This window comes from Hakea prostrata, chromosome 2 (assembly GCF_041222555.1).
Source record: "Hakea prostrata isolate BN-2017 chromosome 2, UWA_Hpros_2, whole genome shotgun sequence".
Classification (NCBI taxonomy): Eukaryota; Viridiplantae; Streptophyta; class Magnoliopsida; order Proteales; family Proteaceae; genus Hakea; species Hakea prostrata.
The window spans coordinates 3,315,612-3,335,017 of NC_142601.1; the positions used below are offsets into that span (position 1 = coordinate 3,315,612).

Genomic DNA, 19,406 nt, shown 5'->3' on the forward strand with positions numbered 1-19,406 from the left:
ATTAATCTTGATGGGAGGCTCAGTTGATAAAAAACTAACAACTTTAAATAGGAGTTTAGGTTCAAATCTCCAAGAAGCTAGGTACATAGACTTGTTTATTGTATAATACTCCATCCTCAATATATAAAATCATTAAAAAAAATAAGTAAATTGAATAATCTAGCATGTAACATTAAATTTTGGGATATCTTAGGGAAAATTCTTACTAGGTGCCAGCGTCAATTTCAATTTAGCCACTCGCCAATGGAGGGTTAGTAGAATGGTTAAGAATTGACTTCTCAGTGGAGAGATCGTAGGTTTAACTTAGCCGGCAGCATATGTAATATCCTCATCCCCATGAGAAGTCGTGGGTTAAACCCTTGACGGCGTCTATGTAACCCCTAGACTCACTCTTTTCGTTTCTTCTCATTTTTTCTCGGAGAGTTGCAGGGTTCCTATTTCCGACGATCTACATCAAAAGGCTATAAACAATCGTATGATGACCACTATCTCCGGCAACTGTGAACTCACCGAGTTCTCCTCAGTCTCTCCTCTCACTTCTTTCTCCTAAAATGATGCATTTATTGTTTGTTACAACTTTTTTTCCATCATTGTTTCTCTACAAAGATGGTAAATGTTCAGTTTGATTCAAGAATTCGAACAAAAGCAAAAGATATCGGCAACTTATTGGGGCAATTTTCGATGTATTTCCCTAGTCAATTTTCTAGCAATTTTTTGAAAATTCGTTTTCACCGGCTATTTCAGTTAACCATTCGCCGGAAGGTAGAACACACCCGCATCCCTAATTTCTTTATGTATAAAAACGTATTTCTAAGAAAAGAAAAAAAAAAAAAAAAAAAAAAATTCTTACACATCGTTTTTGCGGAGTCAAAAAAGAATAACTATTAACTAGGGTCATTGGATTCAACCCACGGTCATCAGTCGACAAATAAAGGATTGGGATCTGCGGTGCTAGATCGTGTCACGACTTATTGTGCTGTACCCGATTACATGGGAGCCTCTACTGGTATACATATAAGCCAACGAAGCCAACGAAGCCAGGCAATGTCGTGTTTTGTAGGCCCAACACGCACAGATTGGCACCGATGTGGCTTCCCGCGACTATGAGTCCCGTGGTATCCCCTCCGACTGTTTCTCCATCTTCCTCTCCAGGAATTCAACCTTGCAGTTTTCAGCCAATGCCGAAACCTAACCCAGAAAGTTGAAGATGTTTGGCCATTAACAGTATCACTCTCTGTCTGTAGTTGGTCTATAAAAATGACATTCAAATGGCTTTGCCGACGCTGCGAACATGAGTGGCAGTTCTTCAAATTCATTGGCGGCATCTGTAAATGCAGGTGTCTCAGGAAAGAAGGTTAGGAAACCTTATACTATCACCAAGTCAAGGGAAGTATGGACTGATGAAGAACACTCCAAATTTCTTGAAGCTCTGCAACTGTGAGTTTACATCTATACTTATACTGTGTTAGCATCTAAGTTTGCAATTTGGTGTGGGGTGAGTCAGCCTAGTACGTAATAGGTTAAAGTGCTTGACTCATTCCATGAGCTTCAGAGATTTTGGCACACTGACCAGTACCTAGCATTCACACTGGAAGTTGTCCCTTACCCCCAATCCCACCCTTTGGAGGAGGGAGGGATTTGGTTATTTTTCAAATAAAGTGAATAGCTGAGAAGCAAAGCTCGACTAATGTCGTATCAGATTATGGCTTCTATGATTAGTTAAGTGTAACCTTTGATCTCCAATTGCTGTGCTACAATTCAGTCCACTTTAATTAAAAGAAAGAAGGCAAAACATAACCCGGTGTTCAGTTGCTGACTCTATGTGTACATGGAAAAATCACCAATTCAAGATCTCACTTATTTGTTTCATAGATTGTTAGCCCGTTGAAAGTCTGGTTTTGTGTGGGGGGGGGGGGGGTTTGGTTAAGCTGTTAATTTTTGTTACATATCTAGTTTAGAGTCTGGGACTCAACTTGTGTGATTTTTGTTCCTCCCAACTCAGGCCAATACTTTTCTACTGCTTCATTTGACTCGTCGTGACAATTAAGTGTTCCTTAATGGTTATCTTTCAGCCGTTCCATTACTTGTGTGGATTACAATTCTTTTCTAGCATGGGGCGATTTCAAGCTTTAAAACTTATATACCTCTTTTATGGATCCAGGTATAACCGTGACTGGAAGAAGATTGCAGATTTTGTCAGCACGAAGACAGTGATTCAGGTCCAAGAGAGAAAAGGGCATTTTTTGCTTGTCCTTTGAATGAGATAAATATTCAATGCTACAACCAATGCATAATTACCAGTTGTCCTGGTGCCTCTTTTATTTAATTTAATTATTTATTTATTATTATTCTTATTTTTGTCTTCAAATTTTCTAAGAAAAAAAATTTAAGCATGTGCTTAGTAAATGAGCGCCTAGTGCACTTGATCGTGTGTGGTGTCTAAAAGCCCATTGCTACCTAGAGGTCTTTAGTTCAAGCATCTTGCTTCACACCTCCCCTCACTTTAGAAATAGAAACAAACACACAATTATGCTTCATTAGTAGGTTCATTCTTCATTCTGGAGAAGTTGCATTCAATTTTAGCAAGCTGGCTGTTGTTTGGGCTTTGGATGAAATTATGGATTGCAAGTTTTTAAAGGCTACATCAGTTCTATCTATTTTGTTTTCTTTTCCCCCACCAAAAATGCTGAATCTCCAAGCAATGAATTTCTGAAACTCAATTCTTGTTTTAAATCTTATAGTGAAAGTTGACATAATATAACTTGTAAGATGTTCTTTCTTTATTTCTTTTATCCATTTTACCTGCCTAATCAGAATTGTGGAAAACAAAGGTTTCTAGGTAAACAAATATAATAATCTCTCTTCTACAAGCATTAAAAAAGAAAATCTAACTGTGATTTTTCACCCAATAACTGATTCGTGTCCCTTATTAAAAGAAAACTTCCCTACATTTACACAACAAACCTTAAAAAGTCATCAATAATACGAACAAGTGCAATTGTGAATGTCAACTATCCTACATATATTGGTTGATTTGTTTCTTACCTCAGATGTTGTAACTTGTATGATTTTCTTTATTCTTTACTCTGTTTTGGTTGTAGTAGTCTTGCAATCTGTTGCTTGGGTTTGTGGCCTGATTCAGAAGGGTTGTTAAGAGCCCCCTTTTCTTTCGTTTTGGGCTTGGGGGGGGTTGTGCACAGCTCCCCTAGAGATTTTTTTTTAGGTTAAAGCCTTTAAGGGGCATTTCAGTAAATTGCTAATTTCCCTACAAAGTTGTAGTTGGGGAATTATCTAATGAGAAAGGCATGCTGATGAGAGCCTGTAACCCTATTCTTCATTTTTAGTGAAGCAAGTCTCATTACACTGTGGAAGTAGGCAATCTTTTACAAACCACATAAACATCTATTTCAGGGTTGTGTGATTGTTTTTTCTGTATTGTGTTTTGCTTTCTTGTGTTGTGATTGCGTTTTCAGGTTCCTACAGAAAATTCAACTGAAAAATAACTGCAGCTAATTGTTGGCATTAAATTTATTATACCTGTACCAACATCTGCTTAGTGCAGTTGGTGATGTTGTGGGTGTGCTAAGCTGAGGCTCGCCAGTAGGTCTCATATTTGAGCCTCCTGGCTGTTACCTGTCCATGTGAAGTTTCCCGTTTAATCTACATATTTGCAAAATGTTAATTTTTTGCAAACTTTCAATACTTTTCTCACAACAGTTGCACAGTCAGGCTATGCAATAGTTTGTTTCCCACATTTATTTTAGCAAACTATCAAAACAGCCTCTCAGCGTAAATTGCTGGAGTAAGGTAACTTAGGAAAATTGCTCCCCTGGACTCTGCTTGTGCAGGAACCCTTGTCACCAGTTTGTCCTTTTTTATTTATTTATTAGTTTTAGCACTCTACTTTGCCTATGTCATCATGATTTCTCTCCATATTGCCATCGGTGAAACCAGGTTACAAGAAATTTTGGCTTTTATTACAAGAAGAAGAAGAAATTATTATTTATGTTGTGGCCATTTGAAGATATGACTTCTGGATTGGAGAATTTTTTTTTCTCCCCAGTCCCAGATCGAATGATGCAGGGATCGACTGATTCCCCTTGTAGAAATGAACATGTATCACAGATTTTCTTAACTCAATTTTCAGTGGTTAAAACTCCAAGTCCCTGTTCTTGAAATAAGGATTGAAGAACGTAGTAAGTCTTTGAAGTAGGGACAGAACACAGAACATTCTAAAATAATCACCACTGGTTTAAAGAAAAATGACGTCATAAGGTATGGTAGTGGACCTAGTTGAGTAATGTGAGAGCTGAGTCTCGATTTATAGATCATCAAGAACAAAACTTCAACATGTTTCAGTTGTAAGATATAAATGGCAATTCCATTGGTATCTCCTGAGAATTATGTTGAACATTCTGACTGATTACTAATGATATGAAAAAGGATGACGATACTGCATTTCAATAATGCACTTTACCTGGGGGAAGAAAGGCATCTTCCAACTTGTTTTAATTTCAATTTTCTCTTGTCTGGAGTCCCCACTTGCTTAAGATTTCAAATTTCAATTGGAAACTGACTAATACAACTTGTTTAAGTTGGGCTAGGACTTTTCTCTGCTATTATCTGATCCAACTGTCTTGGAAAATGAAAACTGTTTACTGGTACAACTTTACTGTTTACGTATGCATGGTGTAGTCCTTAAGGATATCTGTTTTGAACTCAGATATTGTGATACTGAAAAGTCCATTGTGGACTTTTTTCTGTTTTTACACGATCCCACTGCCTTGTTGTTGAAAACTCTTACTGGTTCAACTTTACTGTGTGCATAGTCATGATGTAGTCCCTCACCAGACAGGTTGTGATCTGACTAATTGTAATCCAAGGTTTTCTGTTGATGGTCTAGGTGCAACATAAGAAACAGTAATGATCATAGTATTGATTGTATTCTATATTTTCTTTATGCAACTGATGTTTTTCCATGGACTTGTAGATTTTCTTGTTAATTCTACACTATGAAACCTTTTGTTCCCAAAGAACTGGCATGGACAAGCTTATCGATTCTTATAGATAAAATATACCTAATACTCTGAGATTCTAATATCATTCCTTTTTTTCAGGATTCTATTGGTTGATTGGACAAAGATCATAAATAATAACTCTTGACCTTGTGAAACAGAGATTTAAGCAAACAAAAAGCTTCAACTGTAATAATCTGTATGTTCTAATTTTGGTCAGGTTATTTAGCCTTTTTTCCTGTCAAACCCTTTAAGCAAAAATAATGTGGAATTAACTCTGAAATAGTTGTAGATGAACATCCATGTTCTGTTCATTATGGGGTCTTCATAGACCAGCTTTCTTCATTTGCTGTTAAACGTTTAAATTTCAGCATTTTGCCTCCTAAATCCTAATATTTCTTATCCACTGCTTCTTACTTGCTTCTGTATGAACTCATATTGTGCTTTTGTAGCATATGTTTATCAATTTCTTGTGCCTATGCACTTTGCTTATACGGTCTTGTCATTTACTCCCTCCCCCCTTCTTTTTTTGGCCTTCAGATACGGAGCCATGCCCAAAAATACTTTCTGAAAGCCCAGAAAAGTGGTCTAATAGCACATGTACCTCCTCCTCGCCCCAAGTGCAAAGCTGCTCATCCTTATCCACGAAAAGCACCAAAGAATGGTTTGTCAGTTGTCACATAGACAAAATATTAAGCTTGAAGATTTGAATGGGAATGCTTGCAAGCTGATGCCTTGACAAAGCAGTTTTAAAACATTTTGCAGCTTTGGCATTGCAAGCATCTAGCCTTATCCTGCTACCTTGAGTTGTCCTGCAATTGGATATTCCCAGTGGGAGGACACATACTTTTTGGAGTTTTAAGATATGGATATAGTTGTATATGAATTAAGGAAGTTTCTGAAAAACTTCCTTAATGTGTCCAAGAGTTATATCTGGTTTCTAAAAAGTAAGTACAGTAGATAAATATGCTTATCGAGAAGGATCAGTGCTTATTGTTGCTTATGTTGTCACTGATTCAGCTGATAATGGATCAGAGGGGGTTATAGGGACAGGTAACAGCAGATTTTATGGTACTGGAAGCTCAAGTACATTTTGGCCCACTTGCAACATACCATGGCAAGGAGAGCAAGGTTATCTACTTCATGGTAATATTGTTAACGACTGCTAAATTTTCATTCTTGCCTCAATTCATCAGAGTTGAACTGCCCAAACAACATATGACATGATGAAATATAGGTCCTACTGTTATATTGTTCGTGCATATTCAGAATGTAATGGATATCTTTTTTATTTTTAATTTTTTAAAGTCAATGAATTTTTAGCATCTTTTTTATGCTACTTGGTATATTGTACTGGTTGCACGAGTACTTGTTAACATGTAAGTGTTGGTGATTCTATGCATTTGTTCTGTTAGGGACTGCCAACAGGACCCACTTTTAACGTTTGTGGTGATCAGGTTTCATCAATGGTATCTATTTATTTTCACATTTTAGTTTCTAGTCTTCCTGTCTTCAGGTCCCAGAATGAGTCCAGCAGTTGTAAGTAAAGCATTTTAGAGTAGAATGTTAGTAGAAAATGGATCATGAAGATTAGAGGTGTGAAGAAATGTCCAGTCCAGACCACCTACCCAGGGTAAAGAAAGACAATGGCCAGTTGGGACAAGGACAACCATCAAATATCCTGGATTCCTGGTGCTCCTTTAAAGTATTAATGTTGTCAATTTTGATTTGGCATTTGGTTAATTACAGTTTGGAACTCGTGGAAAATGTTCAGTTTTTTCAGAGATTTCTAATGTCATGATTTTGTATCATTAGGTAGAAAGAGCAGGAAACACATGCGCTGCTATTATTAGAACTATAAGTGTGCTATTTTAGTTCTTGTTCTTTTTGTATGGTTTTTCCTTTTGGTATTTCCAATAATTTTTTGGCTGTTCTTCATTGTTAATTTATTCTTGCAGGTACTCCAGACATTCCTAAGATATATCGCTTCATTGGCAGCATCTTTGATCCAGACTCTGAAGGTCATGCCCAGAAGCTCAAGGAGATGGATCCTGTTAATATTGAGACAGTTGAGTTTCTCTGACTTGCTTAAAATTTTATGATCTTCAAAGCTGGCAACATATCTCGTGGGTTCATCACACTTTTTTCTTTCTGAAAGATAAATAATTGAATAGTGAAGATCTAGATGGATAAGTAAAAGCATCTTATATAATACATTACCCACCTTTTTTTTTTCCTTCCAAAGATAAAAATATTGAAATCCAGAGGGTGAAAAAGTAGATGGATATGTGAAAACCTCTTAGACAACAAATTATGAGAAACATTGTTGATAATTTGTGATATGTGGTTAATTACTGTCCTTGCTTTTCAGGAGCAATTTATGATGCTTTATGCAGTTTAGAAACCTCTCTAGAATCTTTGAAAATTTTAGTATCATTAGGAAAAAAGAAAAAAATGAGCATTTAACATTAATTTGATTGAAGTCTACTTTTTAATTTTTTCCCACCCCCTTTCTCCCACCCTCTTTTTGGAGGTGTGGGTGGGGGGACTGTTACATGGATTCAAAATACTAGACAAGCATTCCTTTTGAACTACTTCAGTATAATGAAAATTGAATCCCAATACTTAATTAGGTAGCTTTTAATGTGCTTACAGATGGAAGCTGGGGACCTAAAAATGACAAAGTTTTGATAATAGAAAAGAACAAATAATAGGTGGAGATCAGGTCTCTAGGCCACATTTTCATCTTTAGGGTGATCTATAGACTGAATATATTTCTATACACTGAAGAACTTGATAAAATCTAGAGTAGTTTACCTCAGGATGTGAATTTCCAAAAAAGAAAATGTATGCAAAACGTTTACAATATATTTGTGGATTTCATGGTGAGGGTTGTTGGAAATATGTTATTATGTTTGTCTATTGTTCTGTAAATTTAGACTGTGAAAGAGAGAGAGATTTCATGGTGAAGGTTGTTGGAAATATGTTATTATGTTTGTCAATGGTTCTGTAAATTTAGATTGAGAGAGAGAGAGAGAGGGGCACAGGAAGCCACAAGGTGTTTCTTCCATCACCTATAGAGTACCATCCTTTCTTTGCCAATGCTCTATCCCACTAATCAATATTTCTAGTTTTCTGCCAAGTTACTTAGTAATGGGGGTAACGACTTGGGTTGGTTCCATCCTGAAAATGACCAAGTTTTTCTGTGGGTTGCATTTTTGAATTCATCTAGGTCTTGGGCTTAGAAAGTGCAGGATTATGTGAATTAGAATTTGGTTGGCAGTTTATAGGTCAGTTTCAATTTCTAAAGTTGGTTCAGTCAGTCTCATGTGTGGTGCCGTTGTAAAGGTGAGGATGGAGAGCCTGAAGCTGGTAGAATTGTATGTATCAACAAAGTTTCCATATCTAATCTGTTTAACTGTTGTAAAAAGTATAAAGGTAATGTGGTGGTGGAATATCAGAGTGACAGGCAGCATGGCTTCATGATGAAAGATTAAAATTGGCTCTATCAGGGAATTGCGACACACAATTCTGTAAATCTGGTAGAAAATATATTTATGGACTTCTTTTTAAATAGTTTATATTAGGGTAAATCTCACTTACCTCCCCTCTTACCTAACAAATATATCAAACACCTCCCCTCTGTTAACTTTCTCTATTAAATTTAACTTTTACTGTTAAATATATTTCTAAAACCCCAAACTACCATTGGCTAAAAATATTTTTTTAGTTTAAACCCTAAATTATCGTAATCACCCTAGCAGTTGATACTAAACTACCCTCAATTAAAATAATTGTTAAAAACCAAAATACCATACTTAAAACCCAAATTATCTTTAATTATTAAAACCCCCGTCTAATTTTTAAAACACTAAAAGAACACAATTGTTTGATATCAATGTTTCATGAATTATCAAGGGTATGTTGGGCTTTATTTAAGATGATTTGAATTTTCTTGGTGTTTGGTTTTACATTATTTTATTGAGGTGTTACATAATTTGGGTTTCTAAATATTTTGCAGGGTGTTGGGGTTTTGAAATTTTCGGGTATTTCAAGGAGGGGAGGTATATTTGCTAGGTGGGGGGGGTAGTGATCTATCCAGTAAGGGGGGTGTATGCTTTTGTCTAGCTGGGGGAGGTGTGATATTTACCCTTTATATTATAACAATAAATGATTTAATATTTTTTAACCAGAGGAAAAATGTCGAACTTGGAAGGTAATGGTTCCATTTTTGTGGTTTCTTTCCAGTTTTTGCAGTACCAGTGAAAACAACAAGCTGAAAATGGGTCGTTCTTCCCTCCCCTTCCAAAAAATCCCTGGTGGTTTGACTGCCATTAACGCAGTTTTTAAAACTAGGTGCAATTACACTGAACTTCTTTTCTGATTCCCTCCTGCAAACAGAGTCCCACCTTTCTTACTACCCTAGCATTTCTAAAAACCGTAGAGTACCCCTCTCCCCAGGGTAATGTGGTGTGGATAATTATAGGATAGCTTAATTGTCCCTAAAAGTTTTGATGACTTGCATAGTATAATGCACAATTTGAAGTCCAAACATAAACAAAATTCTAGGCACTGTTCCCAACTGGTTTCAGTTGGTTGGACTGTATCCTGATGTGGTTTTTCCAAAATATAAATGTTGGTATGCAGACAATTTTTGGGGGGTTCTGAAGCTCAGAAGTCTTTGATTCACACTTACAAACTTAGCAGGACAGCTCTGTTGTTGACAGATATAGACACCATGCTTCAAGTGACCATTTTTAGTAATGTTGATGCAACTCGTTGCCTAGAAATGCATTGTATGATGTGATATTCTGGCAACCTAATTTGCTTGATGAATAATTTGTATTTCTGATGGACCATACATAATGTACAACAAAAGTTGAGCCAAACCCACTCTAAGCAAACAAAAATGAAAGACTGCTGACCATGTACTTGTCCCAAGTCCCAACTGCAACATAATGTCCCACAACTCCTAGTGCAGACCAAGGTGATCTGCTGTAGTGGGCTTCATTAGAGACTTAAGGAAAAGAATGAAAAGGAGAAAGGGAGAAGGCAAATTGCATAAGAAAAAGAGGGAGAGGTCTGGGGTTGGGGTTGGGGCTGGGGAGTTGAAGGAGTGTGTACATGCACTCAGTTACACAGCTCTCTATACATAAACTCAATTCATATCTCTAATCCGTCTATCATGATAAAGGAAATCAAAAGGCTCCTAAAGAACACTAATTTCTCTAACAAACTACTTCAGATCAGGAAACTAAAGATAATTGGATACAGATTGAACTTCTAAAATGAACCAAATAAAATAAACAAAGATATATTTTTTTTACCAATAATATGTTTTCTAAAATTCCACTAGATCCATGACTCAAACCGGATCAGGTTCATCTTTGTCTGGAAATATGGTTGGGTTTGGGTCAGTCCAAAGCATCAATCTGCATCAACTCTTAGACTAGCTTGCTCATCAGCCAAGTAGTTCTCTGATTGAGACCTCCACTGGAACAACATACTGACTGAAGAAGCCATATGACATAATTAATTAATAATCAGATAAATTCTATATCAGAAATAGCCAAAAGATACTTGATATTGGTTTTTCCAGACAGTATGATCAATAATTTGTACATTTATAATTGATAAACTATACATAGAGGGAAGTGCTTGAGGCTATCAAGGATGATGATCGCTGAAGGTTCTGCATGTAAACTCCATACTGTTAAAAGGAAGAAAAAAAAGAAAAAGAAGAAGAAGGAATTGTACATGTGCTTAACTGGTATAGTGTATACCCTGTCTCATACTGTCTCATTTGAACTCTACGTAAGCATTTATTGGTTGTCATATTCACGCTTTCTTGAATGCATTTTGTTGTTGCTTCAACAACTTTATTTGTATTGGTGTAGGTCTTGTTGCTGATGAGAAACCTGAACATCAATTTGTCTACCCTGATTTTGAACCAGGTCAACCAATTGTAAGTTTTGGTTTCCCCTTTGGTAGTTGTGTATTCTTCTTCATGACACAAAATTAGCTTCTTCCAGTAATAAATGTGTGCTTCTCTTTTTTTTTCTTTTTTTTCTTTCCCAGTGTGCGCGTGTGTGTTGTCTTCTGGTGCTGCAAAGATAACATATTCAAGCTTAAAATCTTCTGAAGCTGACTGATGTTAGTATTTTCCAACCTGATAACTCCTCATCCTGTTGAAATGTTTGACTGGGTGATCAATTTCGAAAGCATTTTGGATCTTTTGGTCTTCCCACTACATGGTGATGTTGATGTAATCCTAGATTAATATTGAACAATTAGGAGCAAGTTCTTCCAAGATCGAGATCAGAACCAACTTTTGGGACAAAATAGGTTTAGGTCTGGGTAGGAAAACAGTCCAATTTGGTGCTGATCTGCATCAGATGTCAGCCAATTCATAACCTATATCTAATGTAGGACTAAATTACCAGGACTATTGTTGTCTGTTGGGGTCTGGGTTCCTCTCTCTTGCTGATTAGTAGGCTGTGATTGCTTTCCCCACCCCACCTTCTTGTACATTCTTAAAACCTTTCTTGATTTTGATGGTTGAATTGGAAGACATAGCAAGAACTCCATAAATGGAAACTAAAACATGTAGACCAAACTAGCCATCAGTTGGGGCTTAAGTTTTGATCTAGTGGAGGATACATGATAAGAACCTTCAATTGACCGTGGACTAGGTTTTGGGTTCGGATGGACCGTGGACTAGGTGGGCACTCGATTCTAACTGGTCCTTGGGTTGGGCCTTGGTCCAGGTTTACTAGTTGGGTCTTGGTTACTAAAATGCTGGGCTGGACTTTGAGTTAAAGGAATGGGCTGGGACCATAGTGTTGCTTTTGAATCGGTTAAGCCCAACCACTTAAAACCATGGGTTAAGAAAAACGGGTTGGAAATTGGGTTAATGAAATAGGATGGACTTGGGGTTAATGGAATGGGCTGGGCCCAAGGGGGATTTCTTAGGGAACTTGACAGCCCAATCCTTTCTTCTGGTTCACCTAGGCCCTAGGTCTGAGATTGTGCATAACTAAGTTGGGCCCAAATAATAAAACCCCTGACCATTTGGGTGTGAATCAACCCCGTGAACCGGTTTAGGATAAACCAAACGAACCCTCAAATTCTTGTGTTGTCTTCTCCATTTCCTACAAATAGAAACCCTGGCCACAGCCTAGTGTTTCCTGCCGACTGCTCCAACCTCTCTTCGACTTCTCCTTTCATCATTGCTAGGAACATTAGCCTCAACCACCGAGCCTCTCTTTGGCTTTCTACTCTTGGTTCGGCGAGAAACAATCAAACAACCCGTGCGACTAAGCGACCACAACCAACGGCCAATCCTTGCACACTTCCATGTGCTTGAACGATGTGGTATTGCGATTCCTCCTCACCAAAAACCGACGTGGATTTCGATATGGGAAATCTTCAACTCCACTCTCAAATTTGCATCCTTCCCATTAGTGAAATCAATAACCAACGCCTCTTCTTGAAGTTCGCCCAAGTAAACTTTGGCCAATCCAACGCGTATCCTTCCAAGTGTTGGAGTGCCACTCCCAATCGTTGCTCCTTCTTGATCTAGTTTCCCAAGCCAAACAACAGGACCTTTGCTAACCATCGCTCCACTTCTCCTTCACTAGAAAAGAAGACAACACCATATCAGCCTCCCTGGGATCGTCACTGCTTTGATACCAATTTGATAAGAGCCTTCAATTCACTATGGGATTCAACAGCAAAACTGAGGAAATTCACAAGATAGAACTGGTTTTAATGGTGCTAGTCACCCCCAACACCTCACGGTGGCTTCAGCCAGAGGTTGCCCCAAACTTACTCACATAACAATCAATCCCCTCTCATCTCAATTCCCCCTATTTATTACCCCTCAACTAACCCTAACATACTCTCTCTTCCCTCCACATAGCACCATCCTAGGGCCCTAGCAATATATGATAATGATGATCTGCTGCAAGTTTGGTGTTATTGTGATGGATAGAGACGATGCGGGACTGAAAATAGAAGTTTAAGGTTTGGAAGCAATCCAGACAATAGAACAGCTAGAATTGGGATCAAATGGGGGAGTGGTGATATGAAGTGATGCTCTAAACTCTGCAGGTTTGATTGATGGGAGTTGAAGTTAGTGAGCCTTGAAATTGCAGCAGAGAAACAGAGCCTCAGGAGCAGTAACAATCTTCACTCAGATGGAAAGGCAGTAACCTCAAGAGCCTTGGGTTATGAAGTTGTTTGCAGCCTTATATTGACTCTTTTCAACACTCATATTATTCACAGTGAATCAGTGTTTGCTTGTGTCTAAAAATGCTACACAAGTGCACGTGTTGAAATCAAGTAGTAAATAGTAAGTAGAGTATTGATCCCATAGAGAATTTTATCTTTAAATCTCAATGTAAAAGGAAGAGTAATTTAAACAAGATTGACAAAATTACTTTGTGATTAATGAACTAAATAAACGAAGGACAGGCGAATTAAACAAGAGATCCTTAATTGGAGAGAACGTAATGGAAAGAATTATAATAAGTGATATGAATGTTGGGAATCAATTTTCCCTCCCCTGAATTTGGGTTGTGAATGCTACAACAAAGCTGCAACACAAGGCATATGAAAGAACCTGGAACAAAATTGTACATGGGTATTTTCCAATCCACATATGCATTAACATCCTAGTTCAAAACCATCATATTCTTGTGGAGAATTGAACTGAGGATGCGAATTACGCCTGAGTTCCAATAGTGGTTACGTGAGGTAGGTAAGTATCCCTACCCTCCCCACTAATTAGCTAAACCCACATAAGGATCAAGCTAACTCACGTTATTCAACATTGATCTAGCTCCAATTAACTAAAACCACAACATTCACTCAAGGATGGTCAATCGATAAATGAAATTACTCAAAAACATGCATGCTGAATACATTGATAATAAACTGTGCTACAACAAAGCTACTACAAACTGAATAATCATAGCTCAAATCACAGGTTCGGGTACTCATATCATCCCAACAAAATAAGAAACTAGCTCATAATAAAGTTCAAATACAAAGAAACAAATGCAGCCATTAAAAGAGTTTAGCTAGAATATAAAGAAGTAAAAAATATAAAACCAAATAGAGAACTAGGAGAATGCTTCCACAATGCTCCCTATCTCCAGCAGCTCTTCCTCTCCTCTGGTGTCTGGTTCTCCCTCTTTCCTTTTGGTCTCTTACACAAGCTTTCTCTCCTCTGGTGTCTGGTTCTCCCTCTTTCCTTTTGGTGGCTCCTCCGCCTCTTTATTACCCCCAAAATTTTCCAAATTGATAGGATAAAAATGGATTGTGAAATTAGAACCTTCTCTTCTGAGATCAATGGCTAAGATCCTTATGTAGTGATAAGAGGAATATCTAATCAACTAGTCCTTTTAGTGATTTCACTAGATAATGCCACGTGTGTCCAATCTGGAAAAATCATGCTACTACAATGCTGCAACATCTTTACAGCAAACTGAGTAGACTTGTTCTTTGTTTCTCTTCTATGTCGTCATTTTTTCATCCATTATATATTTTTTTCCTACAATGCCAAGAAAAAGAGGATTGATCAATTCCATCCATTAATTCAAGGGAAATTTATGTATAAATGACATAAAAGACCTTTACAAGATCTAAAACTCTAAGATTCTCTAAACCACAATTTATTTAGTACTAACACTAAAACAAATAGAGATCACTCTTAAGTCAAGTTATCTCAAGTATAAAATCACTAGAATTAACTCTATTTCATAGAGTTATCAATCAGCGGGACACAGGGTATGATTGTAAGGAAAAGAGTAAATATAGTAAATTGAAGAGAAGAGGGCCAGGAAATAGTTTGCAAGTTGTGTTTCTCAACCACAGCTACCTCAGCTATTGAAACAGGGAGGATCTCCCATAATTAATGGCAATACTGGCCGAAACTCTATTATTCAGTAATCTGTTTATGTTACAATAGCAGGCCCTGTTATATCTTATGTAGTTTACAAGGAAACAAATTTCCTCTGATTTTCATATAGAAAATACTAACATTGTAAACAAAAACTACTAATTTAGCAAAAGTGACAACTGACAATGAAATATTAGGTTAACTATAAATCAGAAGCTTGTGATTAGAAACTACTAGGCTTTATTGTTCAGTCATGTGCAAGAATATCTAAAATAGAAACTAAAGTAAGCTTCTGCATAGACAAACTTGGCCCTTCTAAATGGTCTTCATGTGATCTAGTGTCGGGCCTCATAGGGTATTCTAGTAACATTCACACCGAGGCAAGATAAGGGGCTGTGACACTGTTTATGTTGGAGAAATATGATGTTTGTTAAATTAAACAAATGACTGAGTGGTTATATCGAAAACATGTACACTCTTTGGGAATTCCATGGCAGCAGGCACACAACAATTATAGTGGGCATGTAGGAAAAATGTTCCTACAATGGGCGTCCTGTGATCTGTGCTTATTTTGGATTTTCTGAAGATACAACAAGCTAGAGAATGTCATATGTATCCGATGTATAATAGAAAAGGAATAGCAATGAAATAAAATTTCAATCGATTTTCTTTGAATGTTTGATATGTAAATGTGTGGACATAGTTGAAGATTCATTTGATGGTTTAGTGACAAGTGTAAGAATGCTAGGGGGCAAGATGCCCAATTACAACTAAGTTAAGGATCAGCTTTAAGCCCATATTTATTTGTACTTATAATTGATTATTTAACCAAATACATTCAAGATGAGGTTCCTTGGCATATGTTCCTTGTTGATGTTGTTTTGGTAGATGAAACACAAATAGGGATTAATACCAAGCTAGAATCATGGAAAGCAACTTGGAAATCAAAAGGCTTTAAACTAAGTAGAACAAAAATGGAATATCTAGTGTGTAACTTTGGTTATGATATAATGGATGATGAGGTGGTGAAACTTGATGAGAAGGAGATTCATAAAGCGATTGTTTTAGGTACCTTAGCTCAATCATAAATAAAGGAGGTGATATAGAGGATGATGTTTCCCAAAGAATTAGAATATGGTGGATAAAGTGGAGAGGTGCATCCAGGGTCTTGTGTGATTGATGTTCCCTTAAAGCTTAGAGGAAAATTCTATAGGTAACTGAAGGGGTTGGCTCAATTTGCAAAGACCAACACCTCATAAGTAAGAGATTGAGAGTTCAAATCTCCTATAAGTTACACCCTCCCCTATATATACAAGCTACAATTCCAAAAAAAACATAAAATCTATGGGACTGTTTGACAATCAGCTATGATATATGGAGCAGACTTTTCGGCTGTTAAGAAGCATCATATAGATAAATTCAATGTAGCAGAAATGAGGATGCAAAGATGGATGAGTGGCAAAACTAAGAAGGATAAGATAAAGATTGTCATATTAGAGCTGGACAAAAAGTATCTCTGATAAATGATAAGCTATGAAAAAATCAATTGTGAGGTGGCACACCCATGTTCAATGGAGGCTTTTAAATGCTCCTGTATGGAGAAATGAGATAATCCAGATTGAAGGAATTAGAAGAACTAGGGGCAAACCTAAGGTATAGCCTTAGGAGAAGTGATGAGAAAGGATATTCATGGCTTTAGGCCTTGTATCTAGTATGTCCTCAAATGGAGCTGCCTGGAATGTAAGGATCCATGTGGCTGACCCCTTTTTAAGTGTTGTTTCTTTGAGTCTGATGCAATGGTATAGACTGTTCCATTGTGACCAAGAGGTCGCATGTTCAAGTTGGAGAACAGCCTTTTGGAGAAAACAAGGGTACCGATGCATACATCAGGACTTCTTCAAATCTCACAGTGGCTGAAGCTTTGTGCACTGGTGTGTATGTCCTTTACAGACACACATACTAGACCCTATAAGAATAGAATGTTTGCAGACTAAGCAGAAAACCTGCTCCAGGGCTTGAATTTATTATTGTATAAGAAGTTGAATTATTTACTATTATACTTCCTTAGGTAGTACTTTGTTTTGCTATATATTTTCAAGCAAGTAGGAACTATGACCTAAATTCATTTCAGTGTGGATTAATTCTACATTGATTCGCCCCCCCCCCCCCCCCCAAAAAAAAAAAAAAAAAATAATAATTCTACACAAATTCTATCCTTGTACCAACTCCCTCTGCTTCTTCCAACTAGGGGAAGATGTGAGGCAATACTTAAAAAAAGGGGGTTGGGTCTCATGAATCTGCTAGTCACTGCTACAGTGCAAAAAGAACTCTGGATCTATATGGAGACATAGACCTTATCCTTGATGATTTCCCTTGGGAAAAGGATCTCAGGGACTTGACAAGAGTAACCTGAAAGGTGGAACCTCTGATACACTATTCACCTTTTTCGCCAGACAGGATGCTTAAATGATCCAGTAGGCTAATGAACTTACAGCTATTAATACTTCTTAGGATGGGAGTTTTCTCAATGACTGGACCAGCTGTCCATATAATCAGAGGTTGATGCATCATCATTTGAAGTGATTCTCTAGATATGAAGGTTGCTTTTAGTAGAGATTGGTAAGGGCCATCACTCAGTTCGTTGCTAAAAGCTTGGGCTTCCAGCATGAGAAGGTGGGTTTTTTGAGGGCAGAAATATGCCAACAGTAAGGACCAACCCCAATTCACTCCAGGCAGCCAGACCAAGTAAGAGTAGAAGTGTCATTTGACATGTGATTCAATGGCATGCAAGACAGTGACACTATTTGAAAAATGTCATGATGGCAAGTCCCTCTCAGATTATTCTGAAAATCCTTTTTATCTTGACTTAAAATAAGGGAATAAGAAAAGGGGTAATGAAAAGAAGTTTACATATTCTGATTACACTATGGGAGATGTCATTTATATTCTTCCTTTTCTGGCATTACTCAAGTATGTGTTTCACTCTTATATTGTGCCTTAATATTGGAGATTATTCACATGAATGTTTCATTCTTGTACTTAACAAGTTACAAATTCTTAGTACCTTAAAAGTATTGCTCCGTAATGTTCGATATCTGGTTTATCCCTCCTCATTTTTCTAAACTTTCCTGTGTTCAAATTCATGCCCTTTTTTTTAAATCAATTATAGGAGCCCCAGATGAGCAAAAATATGATGAATTCCCTTTATAAGTGATGAGCCACAAATTCATGCTCTTTTATAGCCTAGGATTGTTGTTGACATTTTCATTGGTACAGAGGAGGGTTTTATCATCATATGATGTCAATACCAAAATCTTCAGAGATGCTGCAGACTGCAGCAACAATTGTTAGAAATGAGAACCATGATCATGATCAACCAAGTTGAACTGCTGGAAGTTTCTCTATCTCTTGTAGTATCTATATTCAGCATTGTTGCCACTGTGAGTGTGGAATTACAGCAGACAGCAGATCTTAGTATTATGATAGATGCTTTGCATTGTAATAACTGGGGTGTAATATCAAGTACATTAATTCTATTAGTTCTCTATGTTACTGGTTTACTGTTTTCTTGTAATTTCAACCTGTTGTTAAAGTTTAAACCCAATGAAGTGTTTTCCCAACCGAATGGAGTTGGCTATACAGCTTATATTTCATATTCGACTTGTGTTTTTAGTATTTTGCATTTTCGGCTGTTGCAGCTGTCTACCTGAAGCTCCAATCCTCTTTAACCTGGTTTCTGTAGTAATAAAAAGCAATGTCATTGTTAACCACCATGTCTTCGTTGCCAAAATTTGAATGACTTTGTGGCTTTTCAAAATTTAGTCAGTTGAAACGGCCAGGTTCTTTTTTGCTGTATTTATTATTTGTATGCTTCTTGAATGGAAATCTTTTTGCTTTGAGTTACAATAAAAACAGGTAAGTACATTAGCAATGGTGAAGTTTTGTCACTTAAAAGGATGTTTCCCTTGGCTTCTTAGTGAATAACATTGTGGGAAGCTGTAATGATTCTACTTCAAATGATCTCAAAGCACAAGTTTGGGGATTCTTTAGGGTAAAATCCAATTAAGCTGTTGAGAATCAGGTTTCCATGTCTGCTTTATATGCTTTGGATTTTTAATTAGATGAACTCCAAGGGGGTATTTGAGTTGGCAAATGACATTGCCTAAGCAAGTATAAAGTCATAAGTTCAACTCTTTACACCATTGGGGCCATTCTTCTTCCTTTTTTTTTTTTTTTTTTTGGTAGGACATTGTCATTGGGGTCATTTAGGTGGGTTTTTAATGTTCTTCACTGTCTTTGATGAAAATTAACTGATTCTCTTTTAAACTTGTATAATTAGTCTATGTGGGTGTGGGGTTAGTGGCTCAGTATGGACCAGTGGGACTAGGTATTTGTTAGTTACATAGAAGGAAAGAAGAGGGAGGATAGTCTATAAGATGCTAGCATGAGGAAGGGAAGGTTAATATGATATTTAATCAAAGCCCACT

General features: G+C 37.1%; 1 protein-coding gene across 1 annotated transcript; it reads left to right on the plus strand.

Moving 5' to 3' along the window:
- Positions 1-1,093: 1,093 nt before the first annotated feature.
- On the plus strand, positions 1,094-18,713 carry LOC149023308 (protein REVEILLE 8-like). The gene is made up of 7 exons (XM_089143857.1): positions 1,094-1,437; positions 2,162-2,219; positions 5,556-5,679; positions 6,036-6,161; positions 6,974-7,083; positions 10,913-10,980; positions 18,196-18,713. The coding sequence occupies exons 1-7, from the start codon at positions 1,292-1,294 to the stop codon at positions 18,302-18,304; spliced, it is 741 nt and encodes a 246-aa protein (XP_088999983.1). The 5' UTR covers positions 1,094-1,291; the 3' UTR covers positions 18,305-18,713.
- The last annotated feature ends 693 nt before the right edge of the window (positions 18,714-19,406 follow it).

Bases quoted from the DNA above. Each gene is read 5' to 3' on its own strand.
- LOC149023308 (XM_089143857.1), top strand. From the start codon at position 1,292: ATGAGTGGCAGTTCTTCAAATTCATTGGCGGCATCTGTAAATGCAGGT. The intron at 1,438-2,161 runs GTGAGTTTACAT...TTATGGATCCAG, and splicing joins TTTCTTGAAGCTCTGCAACT to GTATAACCGTGACTGGAAGA. The intron at 6,162-6,973 runs GTAATATTGTTA...TTATTCTTGCAG, and splicing joins GCAAGGTTATCTACTTCATG to GTACTCCAGACATTCCTAAG.